Here is a 13,278-nt window from a genome sequence, read left to right as displayed (position 1 = left end):
CCAGCGTAGGTTCAGGTTCAATGTCAGACTCTATCATGCAAGCCATCTTTTTTCTTTTTCGGTCCTGGCACCTGGGAGTTATCAAAGCCTTTATTTTGGGACTTGGTCTGTCTGACCTGTTTGTTCTCAACTGCTGGTACCAAAGGGCCGGTCTTGATTTGTTGGTCTGAGGGGGTGGACAATGCTGTCAGTATGGCAGAGAGTGGTACTTTCAATGCCCAGAATGGTTGCCTTGAAGTGCTTTCCATAGTGTGCACTGGAAGATGCTGAGAGAGAGCCAAAGCTGGCTTCTTGCAAATGGAAGCCGAGGCAGGACGCAGAGGCTGGTTCGATGCGGCTGTGTCTGCTGCCTTGAGGGCTTGTTCCCACAACAGGGCATGGAGGTGTGTCCTTCTGTTTCTCCTGGCCTGCTTTGTAAAGGTCTGGCAGTGGGCCCAGGAGCCCACCTGGTGTTCTTCTCCAAGGCAGAGAAGGCAGTTAGATCAGTCAATGGCATCTTCTTGCTACAGCTAGTAAAATTTCTGAAAAAGGCTTTCGAGACCATGTGACTCAAGGGGCAATGAAGAAAAAAGGAAGAAAAACTCAGAGAAGATAGGAAAGGAACAAAAAAGAGAAAGAAGTACTCTGTTCAGTGTCCCAGGAGGGGACAGCAGAATTTTTGTAGAATATTTGCAGGGAGGCAAAAGAAAGTTCCAGATGCTGCTCATCACTGCAACAGATGAAAAGGAACTGAGAGGGAGGTGAGACAGAGCCACACTTGGACCATGTGCAGAGGAGGTGGGTGGGACTTCCGCCTAAAACTCCATTTCACTCTAGAATGTTCCAAATGACTGTTCTGTGCAAGTGCATAACCCATATACAGTATGTGAATGACAGAGACCACAAAGAAGAAACAATAACTTGGGTTAAGTTGGCTGTTAATAATTGGGGTTGTTTATGTTTATAAATAAATGAAACAGATCTGTTTACGACATTTGTAGATACTTATTTTGTTCCTGTTCATATACGTGAAGCTTCCTTATAAATGATGCAGAAGAAAATATATATTCCATCAAATACTGCTGTATTTTCAGGAAAGAGTGTTTCTATAGAGACTATACTAAATGTTTGCTTAGAACTTACTTGTTAAATACTGTAGATAAAAATTGGTACTATTAATAGCCACATAAGTAACACTAACGCTATGTAAAAAGTAGGGCTGTGCATTGCTTCAGCCAGGAAGCCTGAACTCTGAATTGAAGAGGGCCACTTTGGCTGCCTCTGAGTTGAAGCAGAGGGAGCATGAAGCGGCCCAAAGCAGCTTGGATCACTCCGAATAACTTCAGTGCACTTCGGAATGATCCGAAGGCCCGGCCGCCATACCACAGCCACTGCCGCCGCCGCCCAGCCCCCAGCTCCTTACCTGTTCCTCTGGATGCATGCTGACAGCCATCTTGTTCCAGAGAAAGGGAGGAGCTGTTATTAAAAATGGCTTCCCCCTTTCCCCAGAACAAGATGGCTGTCAGCGCCCATCCAGAGGGCCTAGGAGCTGGTGGTAGCAGCAGCTCCCCCTGTGGCAATGGCAGCAGCAGCAGCAGCTCGGCCTCATTGCAAGCTGCCGCTGCTGGCCTGACTCAGGCCTTCACAGGCTCCTCACAACCAAGGAACCAGTGAAGGCTTGAACATAGGCAGGACTCGGCCTCCAACCGGGCACCCTCCCCTCCTTCCAAGGAAGGGAGAGAGCGCAGTTGGAGGGCGACTCTTGCCCTCGTGCCTGTCAAATTTGCGTGGTCCCCTTCTGTGCAGGGAAGGAGGCCATGCATGCTTGACAGATGGCCAGTGCCTCCTGCCAATCACCTGTTCTTCCCTCCTTGCAAAGAGGGCAGAACAGGCAGTTGGTGGACTCTGATGGGCAATGGTTTCCCCAGCAGTGCTGGCAGCGCCGTCCCCAGTGGCTCCCCCAGCAGTGCTGGCAGCAGCATCAGCAGAGGATCCCCTGGTGGTGGCACCCCTCCCCACCACAGAACAAGGGCCCAGGTAAGGAGCTGGGGGCTGGACAGCCTGTTGAGGGGGCCTAAGCAGAATTTGGATGTCCGAATCCCGCTTCAACTTCATAGGCCGAGGCAGGTCGTGGGGGCCCTGAATCAGCCCGAGCTGAATCGTGCCCACCTCGAAATCCCCAAGGCAGCTTATGAGTTGAATCGGGGGGTACATGCACAGCCCTAGTAAAAACCATGAACAGTGAGTGTTCTAATGAAGTTATGGCCTCTGTCCTAATTAGTTTTGGAAACATTTACTAATGGATGGTTTTGAAAGGACTATAAAATGGTGACAATTACTGAATAACCTGTTAAAAACTTAGTAGATGTTTGTTACCATGTGATGGAATTTGCTTGAAATACTTTCGTTATCTCAGGCAAAATGGATTGAATCAAGAAACATCATAGAAAGGCTTTTCTGAAGCTCATTTAAAGATCTAGTTGTCTCGTTATTCATAGCTCCATCACGTTCTAAAGAGCTTCTTATTCAATAACAATGCTGGAGACACTGTGCACTTTGATGTACATGAACAGTAGTTGCAGGATTTAATGTTACAAACTGGAGGATGTTCCCCAACGGCTCAGTGGTTAGAGCAAAAGCTGGAAGACTGGCTCTCCAGGCTTCTCCAGGCAAAGAGTTAACCATTAATGCTGACCAGATCATGTGGCATAAAAGCTTTAATCAAGTGAGCCCTAGCTGACTATTGATGCATGACTATTTTAACCTGCATGTTCATTGGCATGTCCCTTACTTCAAAAGGTGGTAAGCCAACCATGCTGTATTTGGCAGCCCAGTGCTCATTCTGCTGAGAGAAGCCTGGATGTCTGGATGACAGTGTCCTGCCCTCATGACACTGCTGCATATAAGCCCCCAATGTGTTTGCGGGGGACACACACCCTTTGCATTCCAGGTTTAATTCTGCTGAAAGGACAAAAAAATCTCTAAGTATTTCATGAACTGATTTCTGCAGGAGAAAATGAGGTCCAGGTGTTATCTCCAAGGCACCTTTATCATCTTGCTATGTATTCATATGTTCTGGGCATGAGGCCACCAATACATGTTTGATAGCCACCCTTATGGCTTAAGCATTACTCTATTAGGGATGTTGTGGGAGTCCAAGACTTCCCTACACTCAGCTACCCAGACCCTGCTCACTGAGCTGCTGTCATTTATCAGACCTGTTCGCTGGACACTCACATGGTCCAGAAGTGCCCCGCAGCCGTCCATCCCCTTAGCGAGCCACCATTTTCCACAAAATGGCAGCTCAGGAGTTTACGGGAAAGTGATGTTGGGTAAATGGCACCTTTACTGCCACCATTTAGGTAACAAAAAATGTTTCTGTAAAACCCCAAGCCACCATTTTGCACAAAATGGTGGCCGCTAGAGTTCCTCTCACCACCCGCCAACCCCTTGTCTTCAGTCTTCCAACTTTTGCTCTAACCACTGAGCCGTTGGGGAACATCCGCCAGTTTGTAATATCAAATCCTGCAACTACTGTTCCATTTCCATCAAAGTGCACAGTGTCTCCAGCATTGTTATTGAATAAGATGCTCTTTAGAATGTGATGGAGCTATCAATAACAAGACAACTAGATCTTTAAATGAGCTTCAGAAAGGCCTTTCTACTTGCAAGGAGAGAGCAAGCAGTAGGCGGGCAGCAACGGGGCTCCTGCCCCCACCACCTGTCAAGCCCTCGCGATCTCCTTCCTTGCAGGTAGACTGTGAGGGGTTCAAAGGTGGCAGGGGCAGGAGTCCTGCGCAACCCGCCAACCGCTCAATCTCTCCTTCTTGCAAGGAGATAACAAGTGGCTGTTGGGCAACTCCTCCCTCCAGCTCCTGTCAAACTTTCACGGTCTGGAGACCACAAGGGGTTGACAGGCAGTGCCGACAGGAGTTGCCCACCAAGCACTCATTCTCTCCTTGAAAAGAGGAGAGAATGAGCAGCTGGTGAGTGGCATGGGACTCCTGCCCCCACAGCCTCTCAACTCCTCACAGTTTCCTTGCAAGGAATGAGACTTGAGGGGTTGACAGGTGGTGGTGGGAGGAGTCCATTATTATTAATTATTATTAATGGAAATAACTTCCATTAAACACTCAGGGGGCATAAAACACCATCAGCTTCCCAATAGGCCTAATAACAGTTGAAATGAATTGAGACAGAGAGGAGACAAGGATGGTGTCCCTCGGCAGGGACTTCCACAGCCTAGATGCAGCCACTGAGAAGGCCTGGAGAAGGCTGTTGAACTCTCTGCCGAGGAAGACAAGTTGGCTCCCTCTCTGCTGTCCTTCCACCAGCTGGAAAATACCCTTTAATTGAAGCTGGCTTTTTGTGTGTAAGCGGGTCTGTTGGGTTGGGTGCTGATTTCATTGTGTTACTGTTGTGCTTTCAGTTGTGTTCAATGTATTTGTTTTATTATTGTTTTATTGAAGTTTTTATTTATCTGTGATTGAAGCTGCACTGAACGCCATTTCTTGATAGAAAGGCAGGATACAAATGAAATAAATTAATATTATATAAAATATAATATTATAATATATAATATTATAATATATAATATTGTAAAATATAATATATAATAAATAATATATAATATTGGAAAGTTTTCCAAGTTGGACAACTGGATCCCCAGGCTGCTCCAGGCAAAGAGTTAACCATTCATGATGACCAAATTGTGTGGCATAAAAGCTTTAATCAGGTGAGTCACAGCTGCAGAAGCTTGAGTAAATAAAAAAAGGTAAAGGTGTCCCCAACCAGTCATGTCCGACTCTAGGGTGCGGTGCTCATCCCCGTTTCTAAGCCGAAGAGCCAGCGCTGTCCGAAGACACTTCCGTGGTCATTTACTGAGATGTCCAATAGAAGAGATTTTCTGACTGAATGTTTCCATAAACATAGCTATACCGTGAGAAAATTTAAACTCTGGTCATAATGGTATTATGAGGCAGGAGGGAGAGCGCTCTTAAATGGCACAGTGTGTTACTTCACTTTTTTCAAAAAGTGGTAAGCCAGCCCTGCTGCATTTGAGACCCATCATTAATGTCCTCTGTAATATGTACTGAGTGGAGCCTTGGACATCCGTCCCAAAGACCTGCCCTCATGGTTCCACTGCATCTAAGCCACTTTCTTGCTGAAAGTTCGCAAAATCTCGTATTTTATGAACTGATTTCTGGAGGAGAAAACGGGAAGTGGTAAGCCAACCCTTCTGCATTTGGGAGCCCCCCTGCTCGTTTTGCTGACTTGATTAAAGAAGATCTTCCTACCACTACTGTCTGCTTCCCAATAGGCAAATGCTTTTTTGGGCTGCATTCATAGAAGCATCGCTTCCAAATCCCGGGAAGTAGTAGTTCCCCTCTACCCAGCACTGGTTAGGCCTCATCTGTAGTACTGTGTCCAGTTCTGGGCACCACACTTTAAGAAGGATGCAGACAAACTGGAGAGGGTTCAGAGGAGGGCAACAAAGATGATCAGGGGACTGGAAACAAAGCCCTATGAGGAGAGACTGAAAGAACTGGGCATGTTTAGCCTGGAGAAGAGAAGACTGAGGGGAATGATAGCACTCTTCAAGTACCTGAAAGGTTGTCACAGAGAAGAAGGCCAGGATGTCTTCTTGATCATCCCAGAGTGCAGGACACGGAATAATGGGCTCAAGTTACAGGAAGCCAGATTCCGGCTGAACATCAGGAAAAACTTCCTGACTATTAGAGCAATACAACAATGGAACCAATGACCTAGGGAGGTGGTGGGCTCTCCCACACTGGAGGCATTCAAGACGAGGCTGGACAGCCATCTGTCAGGGATGCTCTGACTTGGATTCCTGCATTGAGCAGGGGGTTGGACTCGATGGCCTTGTAGGCCCCTTCCAACCCTACTATTCTATGATTCTATGATTCCCCACCCTAAGCCCAGTTCCATGGGGATGGCATGCCCAGCACGCTCTCTTAGATCATGTGATCCCTGGCTGCCAAAGCATCTCATCCTCACAGACCCTTGGTGGGAGGGAGTCTCTTGAGACTTGGCTGGGTGATCCTTGGCTGAAAAAGATTTTGACTGGCTGGCCTACAAGAGACCTTGCTCCTGCCTCTGCATAGCATTTATCAAACAGGAAAGGTAGTCATTTGTCTCTCTCAGTTTCAGCTGGAAGAGAATTCTTAGGTTTGTAAAGCTCACTTATGACTTGTGACAGGCTATAAAAGCCATTGAAGTTATCTTCCAACCCGAGTTCAGGAGAAATTTGCTGGGCATCTGTAATGTCATCACTCAGTCACTGTCGACAACCCACAATTTGCAACATGGGCATTCTCAAGACACAGGGCTTCTCGACATGGGGCTTTTATCCTGTGACTGAGATAGGTGATTCACAGTGTCCTTTACGTCATCAACCTCCAGTGCCTCTCTCGTGCTTTTCAAGGATTTATGCGGCTTAATTTGAAATGGAAATAATGAGTTAACAAAAAGATCCACGTTCAATCAGTCTAATTTTCTCTGTGAAAAGAGGAAGTGGCATTGTAACAACACCGCCATCTTGCTGTATGATGAAATATATAGAACTCTCAGAGAAAGTGGGGGGAGCATGTAAAGGACCAATCTTACTCACGGAAAGAATCTGGAAGCAGAAGCCCAAGTAAAATCATGGGATAAAAAGCCTCCATGTGGAGAAGCCCATAGGCATTTATTGTTACTCACTCTCCATGCATCCGTGCAGGTGCTGCCCCAGTCTGTGTGCAATGGCAACTGCTATCCCGGCTACAGCAAGAAAAAGAAGGAGGGGAAGAAATTTTGCTGCTATGACTGCGTTCTGTGTCCAAAAGGGATGATCTCTCACTGGAAGGGTAGGAGGCATACTGTACACAGATAACCCCATTACAACACATACTCATTAAGTATGTATGTACGTACTAGGTGTCAAGGGCTCCTTGGAGGGCACTCAGTCTAATCCAGTAGCCAAGTCCAGACACAGACAAAGGGATTATTTTCAAAGCTTTATTCTTCTTTTATAACTTAACAGCTCTACAGGTAGCAACTAGATCTGAGCAGCAGCATCCCTATGCCCTAAGTTAGAACAGTTGGTCCCCGTTTGAAGGGCAATTACTGGCAGACCCCTGAATATAAGGACTAGGGAGAATCCCTCCCCTTTTCCCTTGGATCCTTTGGGCGCAACCGTTCTTTGAGCGCGAACCATTTGGCGCCGCTCTTTGCGTCTGCGCCGCGCATCCCCCCCAGTCTGCTATTTGTGCTGAGTCACTCCCTGGACTGCTTTCTAAACTAGGAATGTGGGTGGGAGGAAGCTCCGTCAGCTGTTGGTCCTGGGAAAAAAGGAGCGCGCTCCTCTCCCGAAGGAGCAACTGCTCTTCCTCAGCATCAGAACTACTCTGGGATTCTATGGGCTCAGTGTCCACCCTGACACTAGGGATGTTAGAGAATTCTGCCATGGATCCCACAGAATTCAGCCCCCCAGAATCCGTGGCGGAACAGAGCAACTCGCCACACCACCCCGCGAAAGCCCTGCGAAATGGAGCCTACCTGGCTGCGGCTCCAGCGGTGGCTCCACTGGCAGCGGCGGCTCTGGCAGTAGCAGCAGCTCCAGCTCCGGTGGCTCCAGCCACTGCTGGGCTGAGGCCGCAAATGGCGGCAGCTATGCCGGCCGCTATTTGCGCCCCTGGCAAGCTGTGATAGGCTACGTAAGTATCTAGGTAGCCTATCACGGCTCAGAGCAGGGACGCAAATGGCGTAGCAGCCGCCATTTGCATCCCCGCTTTTGCTGTAATAGGCTATGTAAATATTTACGTAGCCTATCACGGCAAAAGCGGGGATACAAATGGCAGCCGCTACGGCATTTGCGTCCCCTCGCTGAGCAGTGATAGGCTATGTAAATATTTATGTCGGCTATCAGGGCAAAAGCGGGGATGCAAATGGCGTAGCGGCCACCATTTGCATCCCCAGTTTTGCCGTGATAGGCTATGTAAATATTTACATAGCCTGTCACAGCTCAGTGAAGGGACACAAATGGTGGCTGCTACACCAGCCGCCATTTGCGTCTGCAGACCTGCCGTGTGGATGCACCCGGCCAGTGGCTCCGCAGAGTTGCTGCGGAGCGGAGCCAGCTGGGGTAGGATTTCAGGGGGAGGTACAGAGCGCCTCCCCCCCACCGCGAATGTCACCCTTCGAAAAGGTAAGTGACATTCGTACATCCCTAGTATGTACGTATGTATGTATGTATTTGAAGAGTGTGTACCTCTTGAATGTGTATAAATAATGTATGTTCTTTAAAGAATCAAATGAATAAACCTTTTTTAAAATAACAGTTTAAAAAAGAGAGGGATGATCAATAAAATTCCATCAAGGCCTTGGGAATCGTCAAGAAGCTTCTGCTGCCCAATAGGCCTCATACCTGTCAGAATAAAAAGGGACAAAGAGGGGAGAAGGCTGCTATCCCTTGGCAGTGAGTTCAACAGCCTAAGCGAGTTTGTATTAAGGTTTTATCTCTTATGGTACACTGCCTTGATTGAAATTCTCTTGGTAGGAAGATGGGCCACAAATCAAACAAATAACTAAAAATGCATATATGAGATTAATAAGGCACTCTGCTATGTCTCAGCAAATCACAACTCTGCAATCAGAACCCCAATGAGACCCTGTACAACAGATCTTAATGCTAAGGTGAATGAATATGTCAGGAGAGGTCCTTCACATAATCAGTCCCTAAGTCATTTAGGTGTTACAAGTAATCTCCTAGACATTTGCAATGGGATCGGAAATGGATTGGACCCTCTCTCTTGAGGAGTTTCTGTCCTGTTGGACTTGGACCAAATACTCCCTTCCAACTATCCATGGCCCTTGCTAACAAGGCTCAGGTGTGCAAGTTGAGTACATGCTGAATAGCTCGTTGCCTTGGCCAGCTAGCCCTTGTAAGGGGGATTTGAAGCCTTTGTCAAGAGACCAGGGAGGGGTGCGTCCATTGGAGTTGGATGCTGCATTGCTCTGAGCCAGAGAGGGATTCCTTGGGCAAGTAGAAGGTGCAAGAGACCCCCCTGGGCTTCAGTTTACAATGCAAGTTACAGAGGCACACGATGGACAGCTTGTAGCTTGGTTTACTGTGTTACTGTACCCTTGCTTGCTGTCTTGCCTTATTTTTGTTAACATGAAAATAAATGGGTCTATTGGTCTGGCTCTGTGTCATGTAATTTGAGGTTTCTAACCAAATGTTCTAGATCTGGAAGAGCGGGTTGGAGGTGGATAAAGTCCCACGTGGGATGGAACTATTTTACAGCTATATCTTATCCTTAGCATCAAAGGCAGTGTGCTTCTGAATATGAGCTGCTAGGAAATGAAAGCATGATGGTTCTGTTGCAGTCATGCCCATAGGCATCTGGTTGGACACTGCAGAAGCAGAATTCTGGACAAGATAATCGTTGGGTCTGATCCAGCAGAGCCCTTCCTATACAATTTACAGTGATAACAAAACAAAACAATATGACTCTAAGTGTCAGTTGCTGGGGAACATGACATAAAAGTGAGCTATTGTACTCATGCCCTGCCTATGAGCTTCTGATATGCGTAAGGTTGGCCACTATGGGAGCAAAAAGCTGGACTATGTAGGCCCTTGGTTTGATACGTTACAGCTCTTCTTTTGTTAAATGACTAGACCCAAAGCCCTGTAGCTTCAGCAGGATGGCTTTATGTGCCTTCAGAACATGCCGAGGGATTAAAGAGCTCCCCAACCTAGAATGACAAGACTTTTTAAATAAAACCACCACCACACACCAACAACAACAACAACAACAGCAACACTGAGCATATTAGAAGAGCTGCACTCTTACAGTAGCCTAGAAAGCTTAGTATTATTATTATTAGTTTCAAATAATAAATGAAGCCTAGGGTTAAGAAAGAATGGCTTTTGCCAAAGGACACCTGCTACATGCATAGCTTGAGATGAGATCTCAATCAGGTATTTCCTCTCTCAAATAATAAATCTTAGCCTCTACAGAACTAGGGATGTCAGAGAATTTCGCCACGAATCTCGGGGAGGCTGAATGCCAGCGCATTCAGCCCCCCAAAATTGGTGGTGAAACGGTCTGCCACACCACCCCCCCCGCCACCCCCGGGGATGGGACTTACCTTGGGCGAATCTCCCTGGCAGCGGCGGCTCCGGTGGCAGTTCGGCAGCGGTTCGGCGGCAGCAGCTGCAGCGGCCGGTCTTCCGACCAGCTGCCGCCGCTGCCATTTCCAAGTTTTAAAAAAAAACGCGATAGGCTACGTAAAGATTTACGTAAAGATTTACGTAGCCTATCATGGCTAGATTTTTAAAAAATACCATGATAGGCTACGTATATGTTTATGTAGCCTATCACGGCTGAGTAAAAAAAAAAACCCGTGTGTACGCAAATGGTGGCGCCCCTGGGCACTGCCATTTGCATTCCTTATTTTGGCACGTCTAGTCTATGTAAATATTTACGTAGACTACGGCGAAAATAAGGGGAATGCAAATAGCGTAGATGCTACGCTATTTGTGTTCCCCTTATTTTCGTCGTAGTCTGCGTAAATGTTTACGTAGACTAGACGTGTCAAAATAAGGAACGCAAATGGCGGCAGCCATGGGCGCCACCATTTGCGTACGCGCAGTTTGTTTGTTTTTTTAACTCAGCCGTGATAGGCTACATAAACATTTACGTAGCCTATCACAGCTGACTGCAGGGACGCAAACGGTGGCAGCTACCATTTGCAGTCCTGGCCGGCCAGGATTCGCAGCAGGAGGGACGGGGCGCCTCCCCCCTGGCCAGAATTTCGGGGGAAGGGACGGAGCACCTCCCCTCCACCGCGAATCAAATTTCGTCACAGGTAAGTGACTTTCATACATCCCTACGATGCGTTCTCACTGTTATAATTGACTCCTTTCAGTAGATACTGGCCAGCGTCTTTAAATAAATAATCAGCCTTTCCCTTTTTTTCAGACATGGATGCCTGCATCAAATGTCTAGAAGATCAGTATCCCAACAAGGACCAAACTCAATGCATTCCCAGGATCCTAAGCTACTTCTCTTATGAAGAATCCTCAGGGATTGTCTTGATCATCTTGGCTCTTTTTTTCTCTTTGACCACAACTTTGGTGCTTGCAACCTTTCTGAAGCACGAGAACACTCCCATAGTCAGAGCCAACAACCAGAGCTTCACCTACATCCTCCTTATTTCCCTCTTTCTTTGCTTCCTCTGCACCTTGCTGTTCATTGGGCAGCCTGGAAAAGCAGCCTGCCTTCTTTGACAAATGATTTTTTGCATTGTCTTCTCTGTGGCCCTTTCCAGCATCTTGGCAAAAACCATCACTGTGGTTCTGGCATTCATGGCTACCAAGCCAGGGTCCAGGATGAGGAAAAGGATGAGGAAAGGGCTGGCCAATTCTGTTGCCTTTCCTTGATTCAAGCAGGCATTTGTACAGTTTGGCTAAGTACATCTCCCCCATTCCCAGATACATGCACTCGTTGGACTGGAAAATCATTCTGGAATGCAATGAGGGCTCTGCTTCCATGTTTTACTGTGCCTTGGACTATTTGGGCTCCCTGGCAATTGTCAGTTTCATTGTGGCTTTCTTAGCCAGGATAGTTGCCTGATAGTTTCAGTGAGGCCAAATTTATCACTTTCGGCATGGTGTTGTTTTGCAGTGTGTGGTTATCCTTTATTCCGTCCTACCTGAGCACCAAAGGAAAATACATGGTGTCTGTGGAGAGCTTTGCCATCTTGTCCTCCAGTGCTGGATTACTGTGTTTCATCTTTTCCCCAAAATGCTACATTATTGTACTGAGGCCTGAACTGAGCAACAGGGAGCACCTAATAAGAAGGAAAAAGTGGAAGAATATGTTTCTGTCTTTATCCTGGGACATATTTTACTGGAAGTGCTGGTAGCAGGTATATCATAAGAACTCAAAAATGAATGCTGGCATATGTGAACATCCCAGCTCAGACACTTGTGAGCAGATGTATGCAGGCATACCCGATATCAAATGGGGCCCAATCTCAAGTCAGCTTACACACACGCACCACCCAACACTGCCTGCTTCCCTATCCCCACTGGAGGGAAACACATCTTGGGATGTTGAAAAAATGGGAGGTGCCCACTGAGCTTGTCCTCTTTCCCCTGTGGCTGTTTGTAAAGTGAAGCCACTGCCAGCATAATGCTCTGGTGTCTTTTTCCACCAGGGATCATGGGCTTTGTAGTTCCACTTCTATGATCACCAATGGAAAAGATGTTGCTAGCATCACTACACTGGCAGCATCTTCTTCACATTACAAGTAGTTACTACTGAAGGCCCACAGGCCTCTTTTATCTTTCAAGGAGCCCTTGGTGGTGGCTGCAACCCCATCTTGGCCTCTAATGTGGAGGGGGGGGTTCCTTTAGGGATGGGGAATGTGCAGCAGGAATGAGACAAAATTGGGTCCATTCAGCATTGAAATGAAACACTCTGATTCCTGCTGAGGGTGATCATTGGGGATGTATGTCCATAGCCAGCTGATGGAGTTAGGAAAACATGACACACTCAAAAGGTGTAATTCATTTGACTCCTTGTTTGAACTCCAGAAGACATTAAATTGGATTGGAACTACCTGCAACCATCTTGTAGCTATTTCTTTCCTGGATGAAATACAGCTTCTGTTCCTTGTACTTGTTTATCACACCATGTCCCTGAGAGGGATATGCATCAAACAGTACTTTGGGACAGACCAGGGTGGCAGGGCAGACATGCCTGAGAATTGACATAGGAATGTAGATGCCAATCGGTGAAGGAACATATCTGTCCTCCATGTATTATTTAGTTTGGGTTTTCGTTGATATGAGGCTTAATCTTGTCTGTGTGTGCTCATCAATTTCAGCCAAAATGGTAATCTTTTGGAGGAGGGGTCCCCAACCTTTTTTGGTCCCATGGGCACATTTTGGAATTTGAGTAACTACTGTGGGCACCACCACCAAATGCCTGATCAGCGGATCGCTGCTTTGGCATCTTCCTGTTGCATCTATGGATCCTAGGCTGCATCTTATTCAGCAACAACTTTTGCTTCATGTCTATTGGACACAGCAATGTCTCTTTACTAAGGGATTGTCTAATTCTGCTAATTGCTGGTGGTGCAATACAGTTAATGCTTCTTTTAGAGAACACTCTTATGTCCCCTAGATGGCACCAGGGGAGATAGGATTTTTCAGTTTCCCAGCTCAAGCTCATAAACAGCAATATGAGCTCAGGGCTGGGAAACCATGCTCCCCGCCCCCTCCTCCTC

The 13,278-nt window shown here is 47.0% G+C and overlaps 1 protein-coding gene across 1 annotated transcript; it reads left to right on the top strand.

Moving 5' to 3' along the window:
- The first annotated feature begins 1,808 nt into the window (after positions 1 to 1,808).
- On the top strand, positions 1,809 to 12,613 carry LOC146341717 (vomeronasal type-2 receptor 26-like). Its single transcript, XM_084808403.1, has 3 exons — positions 1,809 to 2,016; positions 6,719 to 6,845; positions 10,965 to 12,613. The coding sequence occupies exons 1-3, from the start codon at positions 1,888 to 1,890 to the stop codon at positions 11,270 to 11,272; spliced, it is 564 nt and encodes a 187-aa protein (XP_084664529.1). The 5' UTR covers positions 1,809 to 1,887; the 3' UTR covers positions 11,273 to 12,613.
- Positions 12,614 to 13,278: the final 665 nt, after the last annotated feature.

Source organism: Heloderma suspectum, chromosome 6, assembly GCF_057233095.1.
Source record: "Heloderma suspectum isolate Gila_16-S chromosome 6, 16-S_ref, whole genome shotgun sequence".
NCBI classification, from domain to species: Eukaryota; Metazoa; Chordata; class Lepidosauria; order Squamata; family Helodermatidae; genus Heloderma; species Heloderma suspectum.
Note: the sequence above shows the minus strand (reverse complement) of the source record. Positions and strands in the feature narration are given on the sequence as shown.